At 33.5% G+C, this 13,583-nt stretch overlaps 2 protein-coding genes across 2 annotated transcripts; one reads left to right on the forward strand and one right to left on the reverse strand.

Annotated features, from left to right (window-relative positions):
• The first annotated feature begins 3,011 nt into the window (after positions 1-3,011).
• LOC110619489 (protein RETICULATA-RELATED 4, chloroplastic) lies at positions 3,012-6,444 on the forward strand. The gene is made up of 9 exons (XM_021762988.2): positions 3,012-3,455; positions 3,535-3,750; positions 4,497-4,565; positions 4,674-4,805; positions 4,893-4,946; positions 5,035-5,079; positions 5,672-5,811; positions 5,999-6,124; positions 6,216-6,444. Exons 1-9 carry the CDS (start codon positions 3,132-3,134, stop codon positions 6,262-6,264), a joined length of 1,155 nt encoding a protein of 384 aa, XP_021618680.1. The 5' UTR covers positions 3,012-3,131; the 3' UTR covers positions 6,265-6,444.
• A 198-nt stretch (positions 6,445-6,642) lies between these two features.
• Positions 6,643-13,054, reverse strand: LOC110619488 (putative disease resistance protein RGA1). The gene is made up of 4 exons (XM_021762986.2): positions 8,498-13,054; positions 8,346-8,405; positions 7,309-7,639; positions 6,643-7,097 (listed from the first exon to the last, which is right to left on the reverse strand). Exons 1-2 carry the CDS (start codon positions 12,821-12,823, stop codon positions 8,355-8,357), a joined length of 4,377 nt encoding a protein of 1,458 aa, XP_021618678.1. The 5' UTR covers positions 12,824-13,054; the 3' UTR covers positions 6,643-7,097; positions 7,309-7,639; positions 8,346-8,354.
• Positions 13,055-13,583: the final 529 nt, after the last annotated feature.

A 13,583-nucleotide genomic window follows, 5' to 3' on the forward strand; every position in this document is an offset into this window, starting at 1 on the left:
CAAGTTTATGGGTCCCAAAAAAAAAATTATGAGATTAGTATCTACACGAAACTCTCGACGAATATAACACGCTGGTGGTTTTAGATTTTTGATAGAATGTCTTATGTGGAAGGAATTTTAGAGAGAAGGTAAAAGGTTCATAAACTTTAAATACTTGATTTCTGCAAATCAAGCGACGATAACAGACAATCTTAGTTTTATGCGAAGCTCGTGAGGAGATGATTCTAAAGAGACCAATCTTGCTTATAATGGTGGTTGGGTGAGAGAGAAATCGAAGAAGGAGAAACGATACAAAGAAGAAGAAAAAGAAAAGAAGAAAAAAAATGGAGGAGGACGTCTCGCGCAGAGAAAAAATGGGTGGGTTGGTTCAATTTGATCAGTCTAATTCGATCGATTCGATTTGATCAGTCTAATTCGATCGATTCGATTTGATCAGTCTAATTCAATCAATTCAATTTAATCAGTTCATTTTTTTAATTTAAAATTTTATTTTTGATCTTTTAACTCTACTTTAATATCGTAAAAATTCATTGAAGTCTCAAAATTTTTTTTAAAACATTAAAATAATTTTAAAATTTTAAAATTTTTACCGATAATAAAATAAAATAAGTAAAAAAATTTGGGTTATTACATAATTCATGTGATGAATTATATCTATTGTAGGACATAAATCTTAAATAAAAAAAAATAATATGATGAATTTTATCCATATGAAACATGGATATTAAAGAAGAAGATTAATTCATTTGATAAATTAAAATTTTATAGGATATGAGTTTGAAAAAAGATAAAAACATTTTATTGGGTCATATTTGATATAGGCATGATTTAATGTAATATGTATTTGATTTGATATGTGTCTTAAATATATTTTAATAGAATTAAATATTACATCTTATTCTTTTAATGGGTTTAAAACTAAATATTGATCTAATCTATATTCGATTAATATGATTATTTAATAAGAGAATAATTAATTAAATCAATATGATTAGTTTAATTAATTTAAATTTAATAATAAATATGTGTATGACACATGTAAAAATTATTTGTTAAAACTATAAAATTAATATATGAGTCAAACTCTTCCACAAGGGCTTGAGTTGTTTAAAAGTTAAATTGCATATTGGGCCCAAGAAAAAATATTTGTCAAGTCTAATAATTATTAATAGTGATTAATAAATTTGATTAATTAAATTAATGTAAATTAATTTATTAATTATAATTATAAAATTGATTAATTAAATTAATTTAATTAGTTATAATTAAGTAATTAATTGATTAATTAAATTAAAAAAATTAATTAAATTAAAGAATTAATACAGGTATATAAATATGTTTGAACCACCCAACTCTATATAGAGAGTTGAGGGGATGGAAAGATGATAAGCTCATTTTGTCTTCCCACAAAATTTTGAGAACTCTAATCTCTCTTTTGTTTTTGTTTTTTTTTATTCTTTGACTAAGAGAGAAATAATTTTATTTTCTTGTGAGTTAATTATTAATTCTATAATTCATCCCACATATAACCTGGGAGAAGTTTCTTGTTTTGATAATTTAAGAATAATCTAAAGACGAAAAATTTTAATCGTGCGTGCTAAATTATATCGAGATCAATTTGTATGGACGAATAAAAGAGTCAATATTTAGAGATTTAAATTTCACTGGTTATATTTATATTCCAAATGGTAGCATTTTAAATTTACTTTATTATGATTAATATCTAATTTTCTTTATATCGAATAATGGGTTAATAATATTGTATGATAATTTTGATGTTGATACTTAAATTAATTAAATAAAATTAAAATACTAAATAAAATTTTCTGATTTTATTTAAATTTATTTTTAATTTTGTAGTGGATGGTGGGTAAAGTGGTAGGAAACTTTTAAAAATATAAACTCGAGATAAATTTTATTTTTATTTACAAATTCAAATGAAAATTCAAAAATTTCAAGTGTTTAAATCAAACTCAATATAGTATAACTAAAATTTATCATAAATTCATACAACTCAAATGTACATGACTCCACAAGTTCATCAAATTTAGATTTAATAATAAAATAAGTGATTGTGAGAGCAAATATTTTAATGATAAATTCATAAAATTTAATATATATATATATATTTATTTTATCATATTTAATAATTAATTAATAAATTTTATAGGATTAAATACATCTAATTTAAATAAATTAAAAATATAAAATTTAAGTATATAATTTTAAAAATAATAAGAGTAATTTATTAATTATGATAAAATTTTATAATTTATATTTTTAATTAATGTATCCTTATTTCTTTTAAATATTTTTTTATTAAAAAAAATCATACATCAGTTATCAAGCGCTTGAAGAGATGGGATCCGCGGTCAACGGAATCCATTATTTTCTCTCTCCTGGTACGTGAGATTCACTGTTACATTCCCATCACTGATTTTCCCAAAATCATCCTTACGCTCTTTTCTCTTCCACGCTCCCCTCTTTAGCCAGCCAAAGACCTCTACATTTATCATAAATTCATATTACAAAAATTATTAAATAAATTCTTATAAAATTATTTATTATTTATTTTTTAAAAAGTTATAAATTAAAAAATTTATTATTTCATTTTAAATAAAAATTAATAAATCCATTTTTAAGTGGAGCTATAATTTATTTTTCTTAGGTGATTGGTTCTTACTTGGCCTTTATATACTGAAATAAAGCACATTATTTTTAATTTTAATAATAAAAATGCTTCTTTCTTTATAATAGTATTCTAAATTGTAAATATAAATTATTTTATTTTATAAAATAAAAATTTGTGTTTAACTCTACTAATTTTAACATAAAAGTCTTATTTTTATTAAAAATATGAAAAAATTGAAAACTTAAAATTATAATGCAAAAGTATTTTAATTTTTATTTTGAAATAAAAAATAAATAGCTTAAATAAGTGTTATTTATTTGGTAAATTTTGTCAAAAAATCTCAATTTTGCTAGAGAGCGTAGAAAGATCGTGGAAAGGTGCGAGTAGTGCTTTATTGAGTCGTGTCGCGATCTACTTTCTCCACCAAACAACAAACCACCGAAGCTCCGCCTCAGTATCTCAGTCTCTCTCTCTCTCTCTCTCTCTCTCTCTCTCTCTCATGGCAGTCGCTACCTTCTGCAGCCTCTCTCCGCGCTCCCTGCATTTTCGCTCGCCGAACCACCACCATCACTACCATAAGAGCTTCACTGTCATTAATCCCCGTATCTCCACTTCTAAATTCTCTACTCGCTCTCTCACTTGGTCCACTTCTGGTAACCGATTCCACACCATTCTCGTTTTTTCTTCCGGCCACGGTGGAGGAAACAGCGGTTCGGTTGGTGGTGGTGGAGGGGGAGGAGGAGGAGGGGATGGGAGAAATAATGATGAAGACGGCGATGCTGGTTCCCGCAACCGGACCGAAGCCATTTTGGCATTGGCAGAGGTATATACACATGCATATACATTTTTGGTGTTTCTGTTTATAGCTTGGTTAATTATAGGTGTGAATTTGGTGGGGTTAGGTAGGGAGGTCATTGGAGAGCTTGCCGAAGGACTTGGCTGGAGCGATTGAGACCGGAAGAGTTCCGGGATCGATTGTTCGTAGGTACTTTGAGCTTGAGAAGTCTCCATTGTTCAGATGGTTGCTTCAATTTGGTGGATTTAAGGAACGGTTGCTTGCTGATGATCTGTTCTTAACTAAGGTTGGAATCGAATGTGGTGTTGGGATCTTCACCAAGGTTTGTGCCGCTCTGTGTTTGTATGCATATGCAATGCAATTGTGTGATTGGTAGAGGATTAGTTTCTATTTGCTCAAGTAATTTGAGTGATTGTTATTAAATGGCTTGTTATGGTACGGAAGGAATCTACTGGTAATGTGAGCTAAAGCTACTTCATCATTGAAAATTCTAGTTTTTTCCTTTTTTTTTTGTTGGGTGTGTGTGCGCGTGTGTGTGTGCGTGGAGTGGTGGGTTAAGTCGTCACGAATTACTACAAGATCTTGGGTCTTCTTATCAAGCTTGTTCCTTCCTATTGACGTTTAGTATCTGCTTATGATGTGGAATGACTGAACTTTTTAAGTTAAAAAAATGGTGGTGGATTCTCATGTTATATCTGAAAAATAAGCTCTTTCTTTTTTAAAAAAAATGCAATCGTGTATTTATAAAGCACGCAATTTGTCTAGATGAATGCACTTTTAGGATTCATGAAACCATGATACATTTGGTGATGTGGAGGCTAACAGCTTCAGCTTCACAATACAGTGATTGGTTGGAAATTCTTACATTTTTGTGTTTTCCATCAGTCCAAAATAGGTTTAAAAATTTTGAATCCAGCACTTCATTTTTCAAAATGGGCCCTGCTTCTATGGAATTATCGTTAGAACATATAGAAACCCTCCTCCCTTCCTCTTTTTCTTGACTTTATTTCACTCAGTAAGGCATATGTAAGCCGTTGGTAATCTTTCTGAATTTCTCTTGCATTTCAGACAGCAGCTGAATTGGAAAAACGGAGAGAGAAATTTACCAAGGAGCTGGATTTTGTTTTTGCTGATGTGGTATGGTTCTCATCAAGATATTCTCTTGATAATCCTTCCCATCAAGGTTAGGTGAATGGTTGGTCATAATACTTGCTTGTTTTCTTCTAAAGCTTGTTTCTGTTTTAGGTGATGGCCATAATAGCAGACTTTATGCTTGTGTGGCTTCCTGCTCCTACTGTTGCCCTTCGACCACCTATTGCAGTCAGTGCTGGCCCTATTGCTAAGTTCTTCTACAGCTGTCCTGATAATGCATTTCAGGTTATTGATCGTTGTGGTGTGCAAGTTCTGACTATTGACATTATCTAGAGCATATAATAATTTTAATTTCTAACATCCTGCATGCAGTTGGCTTTGGCTGGAACATCGTATTCATTTTTGCAGAGAGTAGGTGCAATAGTGGTATGTGCAAAATCAACTGATCAAACTCAAGTAGTCTTTTTTTTCTTATGGCAATTTTATGACCCATGTTTTCTTAATACTTTTTCAGCGTAATGGAGGAAAGCTATTTGCCGTTGGAACAAGTGCATCTCTGGTAGGTTAAAACCCTTGCGCAATTTCTGCTGCCTGGATTTTCACCCTTTGGAGATTTAAGTTGCTTCAGTTTAGGATGTTGATATACTACTTACTATACCTTAATATGCATATCGTGATGAAGAAAGAATGTTACACTTTTTGTATACTCTCTGGAAACACCATTTAATTTACTTTGGTATAAATTTGTATGTGGGTTCTTTACCTTCCAAATGATATCCAATCCAGTTTCCTACTCCTCCCTCTTCGGTCTGCGCCCCTCCTCTTTTTTCAGTTATTTGTTGCATTCAATGTCTATTTGCAGTTTTTTGCAACTTCCAAGCAACAATGTTTACTTGAAGTCTTCTTTTGTCTGAGTTCGAACAATGTAAATTTAAATCCAAATGTTTCTGGGAATGTTCAATTGAAGTTTAGTTTATGTCAATTATGTTAAATCTTGTGCAAGGATTTTGTTAGCTATCAAATATAAAAATATATTTGAATAATTATTCTTGTCTCTTATGTAGAGGATGCACATTATTTTTTTTTCTTTCATGTATCATATTATCAATTTTGTCTTGGTGGCATTTAACTGAAAGCATCCGTTTTTTCAGGTTGGTGTAGGTGTAACAAACGTATTAATTAATGCAAGAAAGGCTTTGGATAAATCGTTTGCTGCAGAAGCAGAGGATGTGCCTATATTATCTACCAGTGCTGCCTATGGTGTCTATATGGCAGTGTCTAGCAACCTAAGGTAATATTTGTCCAATTCCTTATTCCATTATATGGGTTTTCTTTTTCCCATGTCAAAATAGAAATTTGAAGTTTTGGGAATATAAATTTTGCTTTGAAGAACTTTTCCCTTTATCGATTTGTCATCAAAATCTGAATAGGTATACACGTCGAAGAATTTAATGAAGGATGCTTTCTCTGTTTAATAGGTACCAAATACTTGCTGGAGTTATTGAACAAAGAATTCTAGAGCCATTGCTGCACCAACACAAGGTTATTCTGAGTGCAGCTTGCTTTGCTGTTCGAACTGGCAACACTTTCTTAGGGTCATTGATGTAAGATACTAATCTGTCTCATATTTGTTACATCTCATATCATAAGATATATTTTTTTTTCTCTAAAAGTTCATGTTTAATTGATGAACAGGTGGGTGGATTATGCCCGTTGGATTGGAATCCAAAAGAGTCGGGAGTGAACAGAAAAATTAGGTTTCTTGTGGTACAGGATTCATTGGAATAAGAGGTGAATCATTGGTCTTTGTTTTTTATCATTGATTTTGATTTTTGAAGGTGAAAGGTGGTTGTGAATTTTTATGAAATTTTCAGTTAATTTATGTATTTTATTGAGAAAATAAAAAATTCATGCTTTATATATATATATATATATTCCAAAAGAACTGAAAACAAGGCAGAACAAATTGATAGGAAAGTCACAAAACACAAGTGCATTTGCTCTTTAAAAATATAAAGTTGATTATTTGCTGATTGCTTCATTTTTAACCATGACTAGGTATTTTCTAGGATGAAATTTTAGCACAAGGTAATATAACTGAAGTTTTGTCATACAGCAAACATCCTCCAATGCTGCAAGAAATGAAATAAAATAAAATGTTTCTGCAATCAAGCAGCAGTTTTCCTCATTAGTTGCAGAGAAAATGCTACAAATGCTGGTCAACTTGACAACCCCTTAGACTAAAAAACAAAAAAAAAAAAGGGAAGAAAACTTCGCAACCCAAGGAAAAAACAGAACAGTAACAGCATTTCCTTTTTAATATACATGTCCTCGTCATGGATTCAGTAATGCACACTACAATTCACCAGGATTTGCTGATACAAAGTTTTTGATCAATGAAAGGGGACCTTGATGAGACAAGATGATGCTGGGATGAGATCCTAATTTCAAGTCTTTGTGAGGCCTTGAGCTTGTTGGCTCTTGAGATGGAGGAATCAAATGCTTTAACTGGGTATAGGACACATTTCTCAACTGAGGAAATGAAATTAAACTTTGCTCGCCAATACTTTCATTGATCTATACAAAACAAAGAAAGGTATCCATCATTGATCATAAGTGTCCCTTCTATGCTCCGAAAGTTAGAGATCTAGGAATTAAGAAGTGACTAAATTTCACTGACCTTTTGTTTAAAATAAAAAATTTCATAAACTTCAATTCAAAAAAGATAAAAACATGCATGATTTTTGGCAAAATAAATCATTGCCAAATGGAGGGATAATGAAATTACCTAGAAGTCTTGTGCTGCCATTATTTGGACTTGAATCCTGTTGTCCACTCTTTAAACCATTGTTTCAGCAGAGCATGCTTGTAGCTGCTTCCTTGAATAGGATGTAACATTGTGCAAAATATTTATGAGATTTGAGGCTTTGGATTTGTGGAAGAAAGATGGCATAGATCTAAAAAACCATACAACAAGCCGATGGTATAGGTGGCTAATGTGCAAGAATTCAGGAGATGCATTCAGCACGAGTCTTGATGTTGTCGCCACCATTCCTCAATTCCTTGATGTATACAGTAATATGGACAACCAGGGAATTTGAAGCACTGGACGATATAAGCTGCAGAGATGAAGAATCATCAAACAGAAAAATTACAAATCGTGTATAGAAAACTTAGAGAGGAAATTTCCTGTGTTATGTGAACAAGACACGGTGGAAAGGGTAGATTTTCACGTTTGCATTTTCTTGATCTTTACACTGTTTAGGAAAGGACTAACATGTGAAGAGTTATATTAACAATGATTAGATGCTGACTTACTGACATGCAAAAATCACTAGAACCGCAAAAAGAAAACATGATTTCCAAGAGGTAAAGGAAAAGGCAGAGATGCAAAATTGCACATCAGAATTGAAGAAGTGCGAACTTGCTGTTATGTTCTATTCTGCAAGTTAAAGTGATGAACAGCCTAAGGTGAAGTAGAACTTACAAGCTATGTTACTTGGACTCGGACACGGGTGTGAAAAATGGGGGCATATTCTTATGTCTAAGTTTGTCAACTTTCTAAATAAAAAATATAGAGATATGGATCTAAGTTAGACATGGGTACTTAGATAATCAAACAACCTAGCAAGCTTGTAAAATGTCTGCAAATTAATATGAAGCTATGCAGGAGATAAATTCATATGCAAAAGCTATGTTATTCTGTGAGATATGACATTATTGTAATATAAGTTTCAAGTTGAGAAAACGAAAAAAAAAAAAAAAAGAAAAAGAAAAAGGAAAAACAAATAATGGTTAATAATTTTTTTTGTCAACATGTTTTACCTCTAGAGGTTAAGCTTTAATTTGATCGTTCTTCCTCTTCAATGTCGGTATCAGGAAAACCTGTAGCACAACAGACACACATAAATAAGGAAAGAGAGAAAGCAAGAAAAGAAGCATACATCATAAAGATAGATAAAGACATAAATGCTTACTAGAGGAATCTGGGCTAGTTCTGAGTTTTCCGACTTCCCTCCTTTACCCTTCTGGCATGTTTGTCGAAGTAGAGGGCAGTGGTGGATATGCAATTGCAGAAGAGAGGGAGGAAGACCATTCTTTGGAAAGTAGGCAAGCTTAGGGCATCTCTCAATCCTCAGATATTCAAGTGATGTGAGGTTTTGGAAACCTTTGTTGGAAAGATATATCAGGTCTAGGAATCCTTCAACGGTAAGGCTGGTAAGAGAGCTAGGCAACTTCATATTCATCTCATCCTGTGGGAAGGACACCACACCAAGACATGTGCCTGAAACACTGAGTTTCTTGAGAGATGTGAGCCTGTGCAAACCCCAACCAAATATAGGCTTAAGGATCTCGAGCTTATGAATACAAAGTGATCTCAGGTTGGTAGGGAAACCTTCTTCTGGAAAGGATACAATGCCTGGGCAGTATTTTAGAGTCAATTCTTGAAGAGACGTGAGATTGTGCATGTTATGAGGAAGGGCCTTGAGTTTCTCACATGATTCAACTCTAAGTTTCTTCAGATGGGCGGTAGGCAACACTCCTCGAGGAAAACAAACAAGCCTTGGGCAATTCTTTATGGTCAATTCCTGAAGAGATGTGAGATTATACATGTTATCAGGAAGAGCCTTGAGTTTTTCACAGTCATCAATTGTAAGGCTTTTCAGATGCAAGGTAGGCAACCCTCCACGCGGGAAAGAAACAAGACTTGGACAGTTATATATCCAAATGTCGTGGAGACTGCCGAGCATGTGTAGGTTCTCGGGTAAAGTTTTAAGCTTAGGAAGATATCCGATCTTGATAGATTCAAGCGATGTGTTGTTGTTGAAGCTTTCAGCTATTGACTCTAACTTTGCACCTATTTCTAAGCCAAATCCGAAAGAGGTGATAACTAGATCCTTAAGGGAAGGAGGCAACTTGCCTAAACATGTAAGAAAGCCACAGTCATCAATTTTAATATGCTGGAGATTTGACAAGTTAAGTTCGTAGTTGATGACCTCCTCATGCAGCAGCCTTTGCAATTTCTGGCAGCGACTTATCTCTAGCCTTTTTACAGTTGGAGGTAGCTGGTGTCTTCCAATGGAAACAAGAGAATCACACCTCTCAACCTGCAACACTTCAAGACATATACTGCTATAAATCATTGCTTCTGGCAAAGAAACAAGTCTTGTGCAGCCTTCGATTGATAGTTGTCTAAGAGACTTAAAGCTGTGAATCCATGAGGGCAGTTTATCAAGGCTTTTACATCTTCTAAATTCCAAAATTTTAATTTTACTATCAATGATGCCTTTCTGCAACAACTCTTCATTTTCAATGATGCCCTCAAAAAGCACCCAATGTGGACTACATGGACAAGAAAGAAATGGTTGGACCTGAACATTACGACCAATAGTCAACATTTCTAACTTTCTTAAACCTTCCATAAACTCTTCTGGTGGAAAAAAAATTGATTCTCCATAAACTTTCATGAGGTTTGCCGAGCTAAAGCCTCGACCCACTTCCAGCTTCCTACATCCTTCAATTTCCAAGTGAGAGATTTCAGGAAGGCTTTGTAATGAAACAATTAATTGCAAACATTGTTCAATCACTAGAGTTTGCAATGAAGGCAGCTGACTGGGTAATTGTCCAGAAAGTTTTGGACACCAAACAATGGAAAGCTCGCGCAGACGTGGGAATTCAACCCCACAAGTATTCCAATAATCCCATTTGTGCATGCTCTTGAACTGCAGAGTCTCAAGAGATGGAAAAGGATTCAAGTTACTCTCACCATAGAACTCACGATCAATCAATGTTACGTTGGGAAACTTTTTAATAACCAAGTTCTTGAGAGAGGAAAGAAGTCCAAGTTGTGGCAAGGTTGTGCATTTCTTGCAATCCTCCAATTTTAGGCACACCAGATTTCGAAATACAGGATCCCCAACCCACCATGGAAATTCAGTACCACCATAATGAATTATGGTCAGCTTTTTCAAATTTTCATGAGGTTTCATCCTGTCAAGTACATCTCTATCTCGACTTTCGTCAGGTGTATTCTGAAATCCCCATCCCATTGCCAAAGAATCTATTCTCTCCTTGTCCATTAAGATGGGCTCCCTTACATCTAAAGCATTAGCCACATTCTGCAACATTGAAATACGGAGTGCCCCTCGAAGAAATTTTAAGTTCAACAAAGCTGTTATTCCAGCTTCACTACTTTTCTCAACAACAAAATTAGACAATGTACGAATACCTCTCAATTCTTCTATTCCCAACGGCATTCCTTCATCTAATCTTACACCTTTAATATCAAGATGACGCAGGTTGATCAGATTTTGCATTTCTGAAGGCAATTTCTTGAGATTATGACATCCTTTCAACAGCATACTCTGTAAGTTGCACAGAGAGGTTGTTGACTCAGGTAAAGTTACAATATTTGTGTATGAAAGGTCAAGATATCTTAGATGCTTCAAGTCACCTATGGAATCTGGTAGCTCGGTGATCTTGTAATAACGAAAAGATAGTACCCTTAGACATCTTAACTTTGACAACAAAACAGGAGGAATGCAACTCGCCAAGTAATACAGATGCATAATATGATGACTTCCATAGTTTCCCTCCGGTAAAAAGGGCAAGAAGGTCCGTAAACATTTGATTCCAAGGAAAGGTTCAAATCTTTCAATTCTATCATAAAACCTGCAAGTGTAAGAGAAGTGGCGAACCTTTTCTTTTTCAAATTGTTGACCGACCATTGATGAATCCTCTAATCTGAAACATGTCTCTCCAGCAACAGATTGTGCTAGATCATTCACAAGGTCATGCATTATGAATCCACCAGTGCTTGAAGACTGAAAAAATGATCTGGAACATAGATCTCGAAAATACTCGTCACCTACATCCTCCATATGCTGATTGTCTTGTTGCTGGATTAAACCTTCTGCCATCCATAGAAGGACTAGTTGCTTCTTTTGAAATACATAGTCCTTGGGAAATATTGCACAATAAGCAAAACACCTCTTTAAATGTGAAGGCAAATGATAGTAACTCAATCTTAACACAGGAAGAATGTTGTTGACTCCACCTTGTAAATTCCAGATTTTGCTATTCAATACATTTTCCCATTCCTCCATTGGTTTTGAGCGTAGAAGGCCGCCCAAAGTCCTTGCCGCCAAAGGCAAGCCACCACATTTTTTAATAACCTTTTCATAAATGACTTCTAAATTTGGACCTGCAACTCTCCTCCTGCCAAAAGCATGGTCAATAAAAATGGACCAGCAACCTTCATCAGAAATGCAGCTTAAAGTTTGAAACTCCATGTTTCCCATTGTTCGTGCAACAGCTTCATCCCTTGTTGTTATGATCACTCTACTTCCTGGTGCTCCATACATCAATGGAGAACATAGGGCATTCCAGTCATCATAATTCTTGTTCCATACATCATCTAAAACAATCAAAAACTTCTTTTCAGCTAATTTATCATGCAGTTTTAGTTGAACTTGATTAAGCTCCTTTAGATCACAAGACTTCAAAGTGATTGACTCAAGAATGCTCTTTGTTATTCTCACAATGTCAAACTCATCAGACACACAGACCCAGGCTTTTACCTGAAACTGTTGTTGTGATGCCTCATCATTGTAGACAAGCCGAGCAAGTGTTGTTTTGCCCACACCACCAATCCCAACAATGGGTATCACTCCAACTTTCAAATCACTTGTTTCATTCCTCAAAACCAAATCAAGTAACTTCCTCTTATCTTCATCTCTGCCATAGACTTCAGGTTCATGATTCAAACATGTACTGGGCGGTCGTACACATACCTTAATAGAGGGCATAGCTCCAACATTTTTCTTCATCAAACCCAAGTCTTGCTGCGTTTTTGCTATCTCTTGAAATCTGGTAGTGATCTCCTTCATCATGGACATCATTGTTGAATTAAAGATGACAGTTCCTGGACTGATAGTAGCAGTAACAGAATGAAAGAGTTTCCGAAGCTTACTTGTACTTGCTTGACGTTCTCCCTTCAACCGACGTTGCAATAACTCGGTGGCAAATTCATCCAAAATGTCCTCCACATCATAAGCCAGATTCTTGAGGTCACTTAGCCAGCTCTCCACCAACCCGTCTTCCATTTGCTTTTCCTCTGCATCGTCAAGAACAACTTGAATTGCGCTAAAAAACTTCTCCCACTTCCTGATTTCTTCAAGAACTTGCCGCTCACGAGCAAACTTGAGAAACTCAGGGCACTCAATCTTCTCTAACAGAGACTGAAAGACAGACGACAGAGCAGACTCTCCTATGGAAGACACAGCCTGTCCTATAAAAGACATGGTTACTTCCAAGAACAGAGAAACTAGGAAAGCGATGGAGAGATAAGAGGATTTTTGCGTCTGAGTTGACTTTCAAAGGAGATAGTGTTGCTGGCTAGGAAGCTTCTGTAGTCAGTGATCGGAGATTGAAGTAGGCAGACGATGTGAGGATCTATAGCCGGAGGAAAGTGATCCTCGAGATATAAAGTTTCAACTTTTGTGTATGCTTACTTTTGCGTTTAGAGTGTTAAAGAAAAAAGAAAAAAGAAAAAACTATACTAAAATTTAACTTACTGTTTATTTAATTTTTTTTATATGAATTAAAGAATATTATTATTATAGTTAAAGTAATAAATATATAAAGATTTATCCTTTATGCTAAGATTTAATAGTTAAAAACAATTTAAAAATTAAAAATTTAAATATATTTATTTAATTAAAATTATTTAATTTTAAATTTATTAATTTTAAATTAAAATTCATTATACACATAAATAAATTAATCTACATATAAATTATTTAAAATTAAATTCGATAAAAAATTAATTTATTATTAAATAAATTAAACTTAAATTTATTTATTAAATAAATTAAATTTAAATTTTTTAATATTCGGTTTAAATTTGAAATATGTGAAATTTTACCTTAAAAAAAAATAATAAATTAAATTTAAATTTTTTCAAATTAAGCTCGATTTTATAAAATTAAAATAATACTGTATATATATATATAATATTTTTTTTCTCAAATATATTTATAAATTAATACATTTGATCACGTT

The sequence above is a fragment of the Manihot esculenta genome, chromosome 7 (assembly GCF_001659605.2).
Source record: "Manihot esculenta cultivar AM560-2 chromosome 7, M.esculenta_v8, whole genome shotgun sequence".
Taxonomy (NCBI): Eukaryota; Viridiplantae; Streptophyta; class Magnoliopsida; order Malpighiales; family Euphorbiaceae; genus Manihot; species Manihot esculenta.